General features: G+C 40.4%; 1 protein-coding gene across 6 annotated transcripts in view; it reads left to right on the top strand.

Moving 5' to 3' along the window:
• si:ch73-362m14.4 overlaps window positions 1-15,532 on the top strand; it is a 28,288-nt gene extending 12,756 nt beyond the window's left edge. For 2 of the 6 annotated variants that reach the window (XR_012396963.1, XR_012396964.1), the window contains exons 3-11: window positions 825-959; window positions 3,270-3,423; window positions 4,614-4,731; window positions 5,618-5,793; window positions 6,868-7,122; window positions 8,742-9,118; window positions 12,023-12,313; window positions 14,712-14,796; window positions 14,913-15,532. Coding sequence is in view for 2 of the 6 variants with exons in the window: in XM_003200906.6 (XP_003200954.1) it covers window positions 825-959; window positions 3,270-3,423; window positions 4,614-4,731; window positions 5,618-5,793; window positions 6,868-7,122; window positions 8,742-9,118; window positions 12,023-12,180 (1,373 nt within the window). In the remaining 4 variants the exon portion in view is untranslated. Of the gene's footprint in view, window positions 1-824; window positions 960-3,269; window positions 3,424-4,613; window positions 4,732-5,617; window positions 5,794-6,867; window positions 7,123-8,741; window positions 9,119-12,022 lie in introns of all 6 variants that reach the window. The other 4 variants (XR_012396961.1, XR_012396962.1, XM_003200906.6 and 1 more) reach the window with 2 other exon arrangements.
• The last annotated feature ends 950 nt before the right edge of the window (window positions 15,533-16,482 follow it).

The raw sequence follows: 16,482 nt of genomic DNA, 5'->3' as shown, positions 1-16,482 counted from the left end.
TTCTATCAGCTGCAACCAGTCTGGCCATTCTCCTCTGACCTCTGGCATCAGCAAGGCATTTGTGCCCACAGAACTGCCGCTCACTGGATATTATCACTATTTCAGAACATTCACTGTAAACCCTAGAGATGGTTGTGCGTGAAAATCCCAGTAGATCAGCAGTTTCTGAAATACTCAGAGCAGCCCGTCTGGCAGCAACAACCATGCCACGTTTAAAGTCACTTAAATCCCCTTTCTTCCCCATTCTGATGCTCGGTTTGAACTGCAGCAGATCGTCTGAACCATGTCTACACGCCTAAACGCATTGAGTTGCCGCCATTTGGCTGATTAGAAATTTGCATTACCAAGCAGTTGGACAGGTGTACCTAATAAAGTGGCCGGTGAGCATATACTTGTTATGAATCGCTCTGTCATTTTCTGGCTAGAACATATCTAAGCCCTTAATTTTCATTGATAAAGCATACATAGTCCTCACTGTAGCGTGTGTTAATAAAGCATTCATTAATGCCTGAGTAATAAGATATCTAAACGCTAGCTTGAATAGTTTATTAATCATTTACTTATTCTGGATGCTCTTAAAAGAACACCAGCTACTCTTAAATAACTGCTTTGTAGATAATGCAATGCTTTTTTTAACTTAACTGTTTGTTAATGTAGAGTTAATGCTTTACAAATTATTCATGTACTATTTGCTGAGGCTTAATAAATGATTCATTATAAAGTGTAACCCGATCATTAGTCATCTCTGAGTTAATGGTGTTTAGCATGGATGCTGTTTGAAGGAATGCTCAGTTTTGTTTGATTGTGTGTGTTTATCCACTCAGGTCGACATGCGGAGGACATCTTCGGGGAGCTTTTTAACGAGGCCAACAGCTTCTACATGCGCATGAACAGTTTACAGGAGCGAGTGGACCTGCTGGCGGTGAAGGTCACACAACTGGACTCCACCGTGGAGGAGGGTACGTCTGATGTGAATGTGCGATTACAGGCAAATACAGGCTTGGGGTATGCATAAAACATCATTAGGCTGAAATTAGCTACTATCTACAGGATTCAATGAATTTAATTAATTACAGCAATTTTCTTAAGGTGTAATTTAACTGGTAACACTTCACAGAGAGGTTGCATTAGTTAATTAGTTCAGGGGTTCCCAAACTTTTCAGCCCGCGACCCCCAAAATAACAATGCCAGTGACTCGCGACCCCCAATATCCTCTGAGGTGGTTATAAATACAGAAACCTTGCATGCAATGACGCAGACACACCAATTAAATTTGTGTCAGTGCTTTAAATGTGCCAGAAAGTATAACCTGATGTTATAAAATCAAAATGCATCTGACGCTATTGCTGCCTTTAATATAATGTAATTACCCCAGGGGGGTCGCAATCCAATAGAACTAGTAACTATAAGCTACTATAGTAACTGTATAGTATATAGTAACTATAAACGACTATTTTTATTTTTATTTTCAGTATAGTTATGGATAAAATATGTTAATTCTTATGGTTTAATAAAAATAAGTAGATTTTTGGAAATCACCAGGCGACCCCCCTTCATTGCCCCGCGACCCCTCGGGGGGTTCCGACCCCCACTTTGAGAACCACTGAATTAGTTAATGCATGTGCTGTCATGAACAAACAACGAACAATACAGTATTTATTACCAAAACAAGCTCATTCTGAAAACGTAGCCCTATATACATTTCTGGAGATCGCGAATAATGTAGCCAGAACTACGTATGGCTGCATTTCGTCTTTAAAATAAATTATACAGGGCGGTGTGATGCCGTTTTTTTCGCGCTTACTAGCAGACCGCTTACCTTAGTGTGGACAGCTTGTTACGGCGTACGTCAGTGGACTTGAGATGCAGTTGACCGTGATGATGAGGTTTGAGTCCGTTGAAGAACTGTTCCAGAAAGCAGGTAAGACAAAAACAGAAGCCAAAAAGTAAAATAAACAAGTAAAAACAAGGTGAGAATGTGGTAAAATCTGAAAAAGTGGTAAAAATCAGGCTTTTTTCCCCCTGGATTGTTTTTGAAAACACTATCAGTTGGGTTTGGGGAAGGAGGAGGGTGGGTGGGTCTGACAGTCAGTCAACAGCGGCCTCTGGTGGATTTACATAAGAGCAGCAGGCGTAAATGTCACTCGCGAGAGAAATTTGAGATCTTAAAAAGCGTATAAAGCAACCACTGGCGGATTCGTGAAAACAAAAACTGCAAAAAATGAGACCCCCTGGGATGTTTTTGCCAATCTCCAGAAATGTATATAGGGCTACAGGGTTGTTTATTACAGTATTTGTTAGGGTTAGGGTTATCAACACACCAAATAAGTATTAGCTTTAATACTTATTAATACTTATTAATTTAATAATATAGCTTTATAGGTTCACTTTTTAATTCAACAAAACTTTTCTTTAAAAACATTAAATTTAAAAAATAATTATTGTCATAAATCTAAAATATGCACAGTAATCTGTCCTTGCCAAAAGTCCCAGATCACCAATTAACTTCACATAGACGGGAGTAATCACCCATTATAGCAATGTTATTGTAAAAAATATACATAATTAAACCATATTAACAAAAATAACAGTAAGAGAAAAAAGCGGGTGAAACATACCGTGTTTGATAATGAAAGGATGATCACGTGCACATGGTTAATATGGGTCTTTTAATAATCTGTTCAATGAAAGCAGTGACCGCTGCTGCTTACAAAAGAATGTGTATTTTTTTTTTATCTCGAGCTCTCGAAAGCAGCAGGACTGTCTGTGGGTGCGCGATCATCGCTCTTTGTCCAGTCTATTTCAAAGGGAACAGATCGCACTAGTTTTGCTTCTTCAAGGCATGGTCCCTTTGCCTAAGTAAATGGGAGCGCGCGTATCACATCACATCACCTATGCACGCGAGTGATCATCCTCTCGTTCGGTATTTACCTAATTTTATGCTGTTTTGCTTGCGCGAACACAGTTATTTTTGTCAGTCATGCTGCTTATCGATTCTAAGATCACATTTGCACGAATATTGGGCCATGCTTATTGTCGAACCCTGCTTTTAAGAAAACTACACTTTGTAGCAGATTTCCAACCAGCCAAAGTGGCTAGTGGTGGTGTCTGTCTTACCCGCCACAGCTGAACTCTACCCGCATTTGGCAGGTTGGCGGGTGTTAATATAAAGCCCTGGTTACGTTAGTTATTGAAAATTGAGTTGTTGATTTCATGTAACTCACGCTGCATTAGTTAATGAGAAAGATTTCTGGCTCTGTGTGCTACAGTCTCCTTACAGGACATCAACATGCGGAAAGCCTTCAAGAGCTCCACTATCCAGGACCAGCAGGTGGTGTCCAGAAACTCCATCCCGAACCCTGTGATGGAGGTTTACCAGCGCTGCGACAAACCACCACCCCTCAACATCCTCACGCCGTACAGGTCAACAGATATCCATTACATAAATAGAAACTCATTACGCTTTCCCATCACATTCACTTTAAAATCAAAAGCATTTCATTTTGGTGTGTTTCTACATGTTAAGGCATTTTTGTACACATATTTGTATATATTGTATTTAAAACATTTTTGCTATGTTTGGTAATTTTTGGCACAACTAATGACAAAAATCCCAAGTGCTGTTTAGCGAAGCAAAATATTTTTTTCCCATATAATTGTCTATTATGTTTTTACTCTGCAAAAATTCTTATTTCTTTTCGTTTAGTTATATACATAGAAATAAGAAATATAGCAAGAAATAAAGCCGTTTCTAATATATCAATTTCAGGCGTTGGTTAGAACAAAAACTGTTTTTAATATGGAAAATATTCCTTCTATTGCGTGCTGTTGCTTTAATTTAGAACATGGTTTAAATCAGCCTTTAGGCTCGATAGTCAGGCTCGCTCTTGTTGGTCATCAATCCGGCAACCTGTGCCTGTGTTTGTTTTGATCCAGGAATGCAATACCTAGTTCAACCACTGGGTGTCAAACTTACATACTGCACCTTCAAGCCTTTAAATGTCACTTTAAGCTGAATACTAGTATCCTGAAAATATATATAGTCAAATATTATGTGCTGTCATCATGACAAAGATAAAATAAATTAGTTATTAGAACTTATTAATTAAAATGATTATGTTACGTGTGTTGAGATTTATAGGGATTTTATGTTATGAGTAAAGTGATTAAATTACTTGAGTAATTAAATTTCTTTTGAGATAAATGTCTAGACCACACAATATATATTAACAATATATTAAATGGCAGTTCTTCTTGTGTTGTGTAGAAATTAAACCTCTCCCAAAACACTGCTCTGCCCATAATTAAACAGCTCTAATTCTCTTTAGGCACAGTGCTTCACAGTAAAATTATTTTATATTTGAAGAATTGTCATTTGAGTTGCAGAATGTTCAGCTTTTTTGTCATTATTAGCACTTTATTCAAGTTCAATGTTGGGTTATTGCAAAATAAAAGGTTATAATAATGTCAGCTGATCCGTTTTGGTAATGAACAAACATGAAAATAAAATCTGAGTGACTTTTTTTATTAATGCAAAATAATGTAAAAATTGTGATTATTAGTATTAAGGAAAAGGGTTTAATTTCTAAAGCGAATCTTGTGTTTTCTTACAGGGATGACAAAAAAGATGGGCTCAAATTCTACACAGATCCGTCCTATTTCTTCAACCTGTGGAAGGAAAAGATGCTGCAAGCCACAGAAAACAAGAGGAAGGAGAAACGACGACAGAAGGTGAGTGTGTGTTCGCGTGTGTCTGTGTGGGTGTTCCTTGTATTTCTCACATTGTGAGCAAATGTCAAATGTCCCCACAAGTATAGCCATACCAGTAAATCTTGACCTTGTGGGGACTTTTTTTGTATTCATAAGGAAAACGGCTCATAAATCACACAGAATCAAGCATTTTGAATTGTGTGTGTGTGTGTGTGCGTGTGTGTGTGCCCATTATTCCTTATACTGTGAGCACCAAATGTCCCCACAAGTATAGCAAAACCAGAATATTTTGACCTTGTGGGGACATTTTAGTCTCTTTGAGCATTTTAAATTGTCTAGTCTCATTAAACGTGCAGTATTGACTTGTATTGTTGTTGTGTTATTGTCGTGGTAATAAACCTGACATTATCACAGATGACATAACAGGAGACAGATGGGAAAACCAGAACACCAAGTGCACGACAAAGTAGCCATTCATTCAAGAAACAATAAAGAGGATGTGTGAAAAAGAACTAGAGATTAATAATAATAATAATAATAATAATAATAATAATAATAATAATAATAATAATAATAATAATATTCATTCATTAATTTTTTTCTGGCTTATTCCCTTTATTAAATCAGGGGTTGCCAGGAGTGGTCATTAGAGTGCACTGAATAGCGAAAACTGTATGAAACATGGCTAGTCAATGTTAAATAACACGCTATCATAACGGAATTAAATCAGTTTTTTTTTTGTAAAAACTATTTTAAAAAAAGCTATAAATTTGACCTGTTTTGTATGGTAACTAACAATAGACATCACGCTTCACCTTCATAATCCTCAGGTGATCATTTACAGACTTTGCTTGTTCCTTCCACACAGTGAAATATCTCTCAAACTGTTTGTATTTTTCCCTCTCAGCAAGAGCAGAAACACACCGAGGATCCCACCCGCGAGGTCAAAAAAGTTCGTAAAGCTCGTAACCGGCGTCAGGAGTGGAACATGATGGCGTACGATAAAGAGTTTCGTCCGGACACTCGACTGACGCCGTCGCCTTACCACGGCATGTCATCCGAAGGCTCTCTGTCTCCAGACCGGTGCGTATCTTCATCTCTACACTGCATGGACACATTAGAGAGTAGACCAGGGGTGGGCAATACATTTTACTAACAGGCCACTGGGGAGGTTTTATGCTGTGTTCACACCAGACGCGGCACGTAAGAATAAATCGTACTATTCACTCATAAATAGACCCGTGAACATTTTGAATTTACGCGTCGTCAAATTCACTTTACAGTAGACGTCAATTTGTGTCATGGGCAGGGCTTCTGTTTGCCCGGTGACTTTAGCTTTATTTGATTAATTTTACCGTGATAGTAGCTGTGTTTATGTGCTTTAGGAAGGCTGAAAAACAGCGTAAATTTGTTCGGCGCCGTGTCTGAGTGCACTAGATCCTTTGAGAGGTGCACCCAGCTCAGTGAGTTCATCAACTTCTCCAGAAACTGTACCTGGATGGTGGAGGCTTTCAGCGGTGCTTCAGACTGAGCTGAGCATAGTTTGTTGAGCTGTTGTCTGGTGTCGGCTAGAAGGTTTCTCCCTCACGACACCAACAACAGGCACTACGTCATAATCACACAGCTGACCACGACACTGAGGTTCGAGTCCGGTTCCAGAATGTGGGTAAGACTAAAACAGAAGCCGAAAATTAAAAAAGTAACTAACATGGTGGTAATATGGTAAAATCTAAAGCATGGTAAAAATCAGGCGAGGGCTTTTCTTCTTCAGGATTGCTTTTTAAAACTGTCTGTTTGGGTTTAGAGAAGTAGGCGGGTCAATCTGTGCTCTTAAAAATACTATTGGTTGGATTTAGGGAGGAGGAGGGTGGGTCAGTTGATCAGTCAGTCAGTCAGTCAGTCAATCAGTCGACAGCGACCTCTGGTGGATTTATGCGAAAACAGCAGGCGCCAATGGCACTTGATAGAGAAATCGGAGATCTGAAAAAGCGTACACAGCGGCCTCTGGTGGATTCGCGAAAACAAAAACTGCAAAAAAAATGTAGCTCCTGGGACGTATTTAGCACTCTCTAGAAATATATACAGGGGTACGTTTTCAGAGCCTGGGTTGAATGTATCTGATTATCCAGAGATGCTTTGTGTTTGATTTTTACCCAGGTCTGGTATGTCAGATGAACATTCGTACCCCGCAAGCCCCAACCACCCTCAGGAAGTGGGTGGAGTAGGGCCTGATGGAAAAGACGGTGGCCCCACTCAGACTCAGTCTCTGGACAGAGCGTATCGGCCGGCGGTCTCGTCCTCTGCGGCGTCAGCCCGACAGCACTCTCTGGGCCGCGTTCAGCCGCATCACGGGCCCCCGCCGGCGGACTCATCCCTCAACGGGCCACGGCCTGCTGCTGCTAAAGACTACAGGCATGTCTCTCCCTGTCTCTCTCTCTCTCACTTTCTCCATTCAACTGAGCTTAATGGACTCTCTTCACATTTCGCATGTTTCTTAGCGCAGAAGTCTTCATAGTTGGTAAACTTAGAGCGCAGTGAGTGGGAGAGTACAACGAAGAAATTTTGTGTAATCTTATTTGCTGAAATAATAAAAGAAAAACTCCACTATGGTGTTATCAAAACTTTCAGAAAAAGGAAAACAATATTGTGTGCTTTTGGCCCCGTTTACACTAATTTGTTTTAGTTTTAAAATGCATAAGTTTTGCTACGGTTACGCCATCCGTCCACACTATGCTGGAGTTTTCGAGTGCCGAAAACGAAGCGTTTTAAAACGCTGGAGAAGCCGTCTTCGTTCTAAAACGCTGCTGCTCCATCTTAGTGTGGATGGGGAAAATCGGAGACATCTGAAAACTGCTCTGATTGGGGCTTTCCCTCGATATTAAGTAGCCTAACACACAGTTCAGTCCTGCATCCTCTCCTTGTAAGTTCAGATTTCTTTAGTTTAATATGGAAAACAAACTCCCGAGGACACGTCAGGTAAATCTTCAAAGAGAACAGTGTACTGCACAACCTCATTCACATCTCCCTGGCTATGCGTTTCACTTTCTTAACAATAAAATGAAAACATGATATAAGGAACTGCTATTTTCATTTTGATATTAACAACTTAACAGACACCAAAAATGTTGAGGCGTCGTGTAGCTGCATATTTATATGACTGTCATCTTCACTGTGTGGATAGTTATAACAAAACAGAGCCGATAACATCACTGCCTCCTTTCATTTTCAGTGAAAATACGAAACACACCCTCTCTTTTGCTGAATATCAGTTTTAATAATCAGTAATGGTCATTATGAAAGTATAACTTACAATAAGTTTATACGTTATAGAAAATAAAGGCAAGCAATCAGTCAAAATGCAGAATAAGTGTAAGCGGTTACAATTATTAATATATTAACCTACTTATCTTTGCGCTCAGCCAAAACACGTTGCATAAGAACAGATAATAGATTCAAAAGACCAAAGTCAGGGAATATGTCAATAGTTTTATAGTCATTATAATAGAATATGTCATAGATATAGACAACAAGATGAATTTAAAATCACGTTTAACAAATATAGTGAGATTAGATCCAGCGGTAGATCCTTGATGAACAGTCAGACGTGCACAGCTCTCATATGGGTAGATATGCCCAAAGCACACTGCAGTGCATGGCTGTGTGTGTGTGTAGTTACCTGATGTGCTTTTACAGTGATGTAGTATGGACAGAGAGTTGTTCAGAAACGCTGGGTGAAACGCGGACGCTGATCGTTTTCATTCTAAAACGTCATTTTAAAACTAAAATGTATTAGTGTAAACGGGCCTTACTGTCCTGCACCCATAGACTCAGTATGTCAAATGCCTCACACAAGCGGTAATTCGTAAAAAAATAATGTATCTCTTCCCAACAGGGAAAAACACCAACAATCAAGAATTCATGTTATATGCTGTTATGGCTTTTCAATCAAAAAATGTGATTATAATGGAAGTCAAAACAGCTTTGAACAGTACACAAGGGTTGAAGATCTTTCCTTTGCATTCACTCTACAGCGGTCATCAAATGCATGAGCACTTCATCCCGCCGGCTCCTCCTCCACCTCCACCCCTCATCCCATCGTCTCAGACGGCCTTCGACAGCACATCTGGCCCTCCATCTCTGGCTCCGGGGACAATGGCGTCTCTGCGGCCCTACAGCCCGTCTCCTCCTCCCGCTCCTCCATCTGGCTACACCGCTTCTCCTGCACACGCTGTGATGGGTGGGCCTCCGGTGGCTCCGCCTCCTCCTCCTCCAGGACCGCCCACTCACGCCCCATCCCCGTCCCGGGCTGCTCACCCGTCTGGAGACTCCACTCTTCAAAGGAAGGGCCCGGTACCCCTCATCCCCATGAGCGATGCCCGCAGCGATCTGCTGGCCGCTATTCGCAGAGGTCAGTGGATAAAAGCAAACGTCCTTTCAATGTTTGTTCATTAATTTTCCTTCGGCTTAGTCCCTTATTTATCAGGGGTCGCCGCCTGAATAAACCACCAACTATTTTACCATATAGTATATAGCATTTTCCGCCATATGCGGATGCCCTTCCTGCTGCAACCTAAGATTGAGAAACACCCATTTACACACACACACTCATACACTATGGACAATTTAGTTCATCCAATTCACCTATAGCTCATGTGTTTGGACTTGTGGGGGAAACCGGAGCACCCGGAGGAAACCCACGCCAACATGGAGAGAACATGCAAACTCCATACAGAAATGCCAACTGACCCGGCCGAGGCTCGAACCAGTGACCTTCTTGCTGTGAGGTGGCAGTGCTAACCACTGAGCCACCATGCTGCCCCTTTCAGGCATATTTTAGTAAACAAAAATTAAATCTGTACTGTAAAAAGCTATTAGTTGACTTTACTTTAAAAAAAGTGACATGTTGCCCAGTGTTCATTATAACAGCAAATATTTATCTAGTTTTAGTTTTAGTCATTTGACTTAAATTCCATTTTAGTTTGTCGTATTTTAGTCGACTAAATTTCATAAGATTTTAGTCAACTAAGTCTACTCTAGAGACTTAGAGTCTGAGTGGTACGGTTCGGTACGGATCGGTTTGGTACGCTATTTCCATTGTCAAAAGGCCTACCGAACCGTACCATACCACTTTTTCAGCACCCTTTCGAAAGGGTACCAAACACAAGAAAGGGTACCAAAAGGTGGAGCTAGATGCGCAGCTGAATGCTATTGGTTTACAGAGATACGTCCTTCTCTTACGCAACAAGCCAGAATGAAAACAAAAAACCCGCCATGTGTAAAATACACAAACATCCGAGAGATTACAGCATAATTACATATACATATCATAACAAGCCATGGTCGACCCGGGCTCAAACATACCTTGTCGTCGTCTTGATGAACAGCCACAAAGCCATGGAGTAGAGCAGAATCTACACCAGGGGACACCAATCCTGGTCCTGGAGGGCCGGTGTCCCTGCAGGGTTTAGCTCCATCTTGCCTCAACACACCTGCTTGGATGTTTCAAGTATACCTAGTAAGAACGTGATTAGCTTGTTCAGGTGTGTTTGATAAGGGTTAGAGCTAAAATCTTCAGGGCACCGGCCCTCCAGGAACAAGTTTGGTGACCACTGATCTACACTGTGCCTTGTAGTTTTTTACGAGCCAGTCTGAAGCATGAGCGTTTTCGCTTTCTTGCTTGCGCGAGCCACGCGTCTAAATCTGAAATAACAAACTTCTTGAGCTGATGATAATAACGTGCGCTTGATAAATGATGTGTTTTTAAAACCCGTTCCTGTCAGACACTGACAAACACGAGAGTGAAGCGCGGAAAAAAAGAAGCACGTTATTTCTTCAGCAAACATGAACAAACTGCCTTGTTTAACTATTACCATCACCTTCTGGACTATTATGAACTCAGAATGATGGAGTTACTGTCTAACAGAGGCTACACGTGCTGCTGAAGATTACAGACACAGATGAGAGGTTTACACTGACTGTAGGCTAAACTTTGTGTTGTTTTTGAACCTAAATAAGGACTAAATGTCTGCTGTGTGTAGTTCTCCTGTAGTTGGTAACATATCGGAGAGTGTAAGGGGCTGTATGTGTTCATATATGTTCATTTATTTATTTATTTATTTAATATAATTACAGACGTACAGTAGGCTATTTTGCGCTGTCATTGATCTGCAGTTATAATCAAATCCTGTTCATAGAAAACTTCATTGTAAACATTTATAAGTATTTATATGTAAGTATTTATGTGTGTAAAGCGTCTGTGTTGTGAGAAGTGCTTCTCATATGATATGTGAGTGACCCGTACAGCTTTACTGTAGACATTTCCTCGAGCGAGAATGATGCGACTTAAACTTTCTGTCATACACCACGCCCAGCAAAAGGGTACCCTGATAAAGGTGACCCGTACCATACCGTACTGTACCACTAAGTGGAAACGAGCAAATATTTGACTAAAATATATTTAGTTTAAGTATATTTTAATTAAAATATTATATACATTTATTTATACAAAGAAAAAATACAAATAATAAATATTTTTCTTTAAGCTGTTGCCAAAGAGTTATGATTATTTCTATCTAGAACTGCCATAGCAGTCAAAATAACCACATGCATTTCAGTTGTCTGCTACTTTTCCTTGTGACTTTAAATATGCGTGCCTCTGTTGCCTAGCAACTTCCTCTTGATAAAATTTTTTAATTTTGGTTGGCACAACCATAACTTTACTTCAGATATGTCTTTCAAAATGGGTGACACAGTGGTGCAGTAGGTAGTGGTGTCGCCTCACAGCAAGAAGGTCACTGGTTGGAGCCTCAGCTTGGTCAGTCGGCATTAATATGTGGAGTTTGCATGTTCTCCCTGCGTTCGCGTGGGTTTCCTCCGGGTGCTCCGGTTTCCCCCACAGTCCAAAGACATGCGGTACAGGTGGATTGGGGAGGCTAAATTGTCTGTAGTGTATGAGTGTGTGTGGATGTTTCCCAGAGATGGGTTGCAGCTGGAAGGGCATCCGCTGTGTAAAACATATGCTGGAGAAGTTGGTGGTTCATTCCGCAGTGGCGACCCCAGATTAATAAAGGGACTAGGCTGAAAAGAAAATGAATGAATGTCTTTCAAAACAGTTTATTCGGTGTCTCGAAAAACCTTCTCCCCCGAAGAAATCGAAATTAGTTATTATAAACATATACATGTGTAAACCAATGTCTAAATTGAAATGCAAATTCTTAGTCTGGATTTACAGAAGGAAAAGAAAGATTACGGAGCCACACAAAAAGCTCAGGACAGGCATCTGCATTCATTGACCTGTTGTCCGTTTCTGCAGGTATTCAACTCCGCAAGGTGCAAGAGCAGAGAGAGCAGGAGGCCAAGAAAGAGCCGGTGGGTAACGATGTGGCCACAATCCTGTCCCGACGCATCGCCGTAGAGTACAGCGAATCTGACGAGGACTCGGAGCCTGAGGAGAATGAATGGTCTGATTGAGACCCAGAAACTGAGACCACCATCATGATGCTGCTATTCTCCATTCCTGCACAGAAACACACTCACTCCTCATCCAGCAAAACTCAACTGGTGCGATGCAAAGAGGAAGGACTGCGTGTGCAGAAACAGACAGGTGATAATAGCCTAATAGCCAAACACTAATACTGGTAAACAACTGTAGAATTAACAGGATGAACTTACAGGGTTAGTTCACACAAAAATGAAGATTACCCCATGATTTAGTCACTCTGAAGGTGTGCTAGGTGTATATGTTTTTTTTCTTTCAGAGCAATTCCATGCAAATGTCAATCTTGCATTAAAAAAATCACCAAAATATCGAAACCTTTTTTAAGATTATTTAAGATTTTTTTAAAAGATTTTTGACAGGAGTGTGTTTTTGAGACAGAAATTGACTCTGGTCCAGCAGATGGCGCTAATGCAAAAAAAAAATGCATGTCAAATGTAGGAGAATAAGATTAGGTCACCAAATCATCTTTAAAAAGTAGTATAAATCAGTTTATAAAGGGTTAATTATATATATAGAACGGGTTTACATTCAGCCTCTTTACTTCATCTTTACTTTACTTTTACTCTTTACTTTACTCCTTTACTTTGGTGGAGTAAGGAAACGGTGGAAACTCCCTCCACTCTAGTGATAGGTTGTTCATGAACAATTCGTTCATTTTGAACGAATCTTCAATATGACTCGGGAACTACGAGTCCTCTCGGGGAGTGATTCGTTCATCCGCGCGTGCGCACATTTGTGCAGGTAGTATTGTTAATTTCAAGCCTTCATCACATTGGCAGAAGCCAATCATACGCGTTTAGAGCCGGAAAAATAATTGATCCGTTCATCTCTCGAGTCCTCTATCGGGTCTGAGTCATTCGTTTCTCACGGGCCAATCATACGCGTTTAGAGCCGGAAAAAGAATTGAACCGTTCATCTCTCGAGTCCTCGGGTTTGAGTCATTCTGTCACGTGATGAATGGCGAACGATCATGGCACCTATCGGCTTAGACTGTGCATTGATTAAGATTATATGTGACTGTCAGTATAACGTAAACAAACCACTGACATTTGAAGACATGAAGAGGTGAGCTGAGCAAAGAGACAAAAATGCCTTCATAGACGTTCAAGAGTTCACACTTAGCTGGTGATTGATAATAAAGCTAGTTTGGCGTGCTGTCCCGGGAGAGAGCCCTGAGCTTATAAGATCCTCGAGCCCTGGGCTCCCTCCTGTGCAAGGCGAGAGGGGAGTTTGAGCTCAGGTAGATCTCGATGACTCCCCCTCTTGCTTGTTGTAGCTAAGTGTCAGATATGGATGCTGAAAGGTGTACTTGGAGTTTAGCTAAAGTGTTTGGATTAATTGTTTAGAGTGCTTGTTTTTGAACTGTGGGAGGAAACTGGAGGACTCGGGGAAAACCCATGCTACCACGGGGAGAACGAGCAAACTCTGCACAGAAATGCCGTCTGGCTTGGAAAGGAATTAAACCAGGGGCATTCTTGCTGTGAGGCAACAGCGCTAATCGCTGGCCACCGTGATGCCCGTTTGAAAGGAGGGAAAGTAGGGTTGGGTGGGGGGGTTTCTTCAAGACGAAGATATTGAGATGAGAAAAGTCTGGTTATTTATAGTGAGTTAAGGATCCTCTGATAGGATAATCAGTCATTAGCTAAAGTTGGAACAGCTGTGAACAATCATAAGCAAGCACGTGATCCTCTCGAAATTTGTTTATAAATAAATTTCACAAAGAGCAGGTAAACATTGAATTATTATTGTCTCATTCTTATATTCTACTTATGACTTATTTGTCGTGTGATCAACCTTTTGGGCTAGTTATAGATGTGTTTGTAAGCATTTGCAAACATTTTAATAATATTTTGGCAAATTGAACCAAGTGAACGAAATGACTCGAAAAAAGATTCGTTCATCTCTATGAACAAGACTCAAAGATCCGAGTCAGGAAAATGATCCGAACATCCTATCACTACTATTTTAACAACGTGGCGCAAAATGTGAAAATTAGGGTTGCGCTGGTCTGAAAATGGCAACAAATCATGCCAAACACGTCCTGAGCCGTATTGCGCCGGGTGTATGATAGAGCCCAAGGGCCAACCAAATCATAAGTTACATAAATCAGAAGTTACATAAATCAGTTTATAAAGTGTTAAAGAAGTTACTTTTCTTACAAAAACAAATAAATACAGGAGACCATGACATGGAACTGTGTGGGCCCTTTTTATTTTGGATGGATGCACTTTATTGCACTTAAATTAGCCGCAGTTAGCCATTGTAGAGCTGGAAAAGCACACAATAAAATTTTAGATAACAATAAAAATTGGATTCAACTGAAATAATCATAAAATGACCTCAAGTGTGAGTAAATCATGGGATAGTTTTCATTTTTGTGTGAATTTTATATCCTTAATTAAAATATTTACAGCAGAAATCCAGGAATTCACTGGTAATTTCACAACTTATCATTCCAGAAAACTGCCGGAACTAATTTTCCAATAACTTTTTATTAAAACAGGGCCTGTTCACACATGATCTAGCAGTATTTTTTCCAGAAAAGTCTGTATGCGTGAAAGGGGCCATCATAAAAACAAAAGAACGAGGTGAGGTCAAACTTTAAGACCTTCAGAGTCTCATTATTACGATGTAAATTCACCATTTGCCAAGAAAATACTTACAAACATATTCCTTCTGTGATTTTGATGATATACTTTGCTAGTTGTCCAGAGAATATAGCGAACTGCATATCCATCTCTTGTGGTAGCCTACACAGAAATGATGGTGTTTCCGCTCAGATCATCGCCACAGTATTGTTTCTCTGACTTGAGACGCCCTGAACGCTGTATGGACAATCAGTTCACCGCTATAATCAAAGTACATTTATCTCTCCATTATACAAGATTTGTCACTGTGTTCAATTGTGGACGGTGTTGTGCTGAATATTTATACCCCGATTAAACAGTGAATACATTTATTGATGCTCTCATCATTATTTTGTTTTTAATTCCATAAAGAACAGATGTGGCCAATAATTTATTACTGCTTGCAGTTTACTAATAGTGTGTGTATTGTATGTGTGTGTGTGTGCCTAAATGTGTAAGACGAGGTGACAAAGTGCAAGACTGTGACATTGCCATTTTTTAGACTATTATAATTTATAACAATACTGTGTCATTTAAAGTACTGTATCATTAATGTGTTTTACAATTTATGGTTGTATAGATTTTTGTAACACTGCTCAAGAGACAAAGTGGCAATCTTATGCTTAAACTGTATATCATGTTGTAGAAACAGAGCTTAATGTGCATGTATGAATAATAAATAAATCTAAAAACCGTACATTTTGCTTCTATTAATTCATTTTCCTTTAGCTTAGTCTCTATTTCAGAGGTCGCCACAGCGGAATGAGCCACCAACTATCCCGGCATATGTTTTAGCCCATCCACCCTATACTCAACCCATACCGCCGAACCACCAGGGGCCGCCCCTTGCTTTTAAATGTGAGTCTGTTCTGTGCTTTTGTTTTATTTAGGAATTAAAATACATTGAAATAAATATAAAAATGGTGGGAATCCTTTCCTTTTCATTACAGGTGTTGTTGCCACTCCTATGCAATCATCAAAACAGTCATATAGCTGTGCATGACTGTCAGCTGACGTGCTCCATAGTGATAAATAGACTGTTTCCCTAACAGATTCTGTACACACGATTTGAAGCAGAGCTAAGTCTGGGTTTTGGGTGCCAATTTGAACAGACATCCCTGCTGAAAAATCCAGCTTAAACCAGCCTAGGCTGGTTGGCTGGTTTTAGCTGGTTTTAGAGGGGTTTTGGCCATTTCCAGGATGGTTTCCAGCCATTTCCAGCCTGGTCTTAGCTGGTCAGGCTGGAAAATGACCAGCCAAATCCAGCTAAAACCAGCTTGACCAGCTGGTTTTGGCTGGACTCCCAGCTTGACTAGGCTGGTCAAGCTGGTTTTAGCTGGTCATCTCCCAGCCTGACCAGGTAAGACCAGGCTGGAAATGGCTGGAAACCAGCTTGAAAGTGGTACATAACTAGTAATAATAATAACATCTAAAATTGTCGATTGGGGGGGGGGGATTGGGGGGGTTTCTAACACAACTAATTTTGTCCTGAATGAGCATAAAAGGTTAGGAAAGCAATCAATCGGGTCAATCGGTGCTTTTGAAAACAGTATCGCTTGTATTTAGGGAAAGGGGTGGGTGGGTGATCGGACAGCCAGTTAATCAGTCTGGTGACTGCGCCCTCTGGTGGATTTATGCAAGAACAGC

This window comes from Danio rerio, chromosome 21 (assembly GCF_049306965.1).
Source record: "Danio rerio strain Tuebingen ecotype United States chromosome 21, GRCz12tu, whole genome shotgun sequence".
NCBI classification, from domain to species: domain Eukaryota; kingdom Metazoa; phylum Chordata; class Actinopteri; order Cypriniformes; family Danionidae; genus Danio; species Danio rerio.
This window is presented reverse-complemented; position numbering and strand designations above follow the sequence as displayed.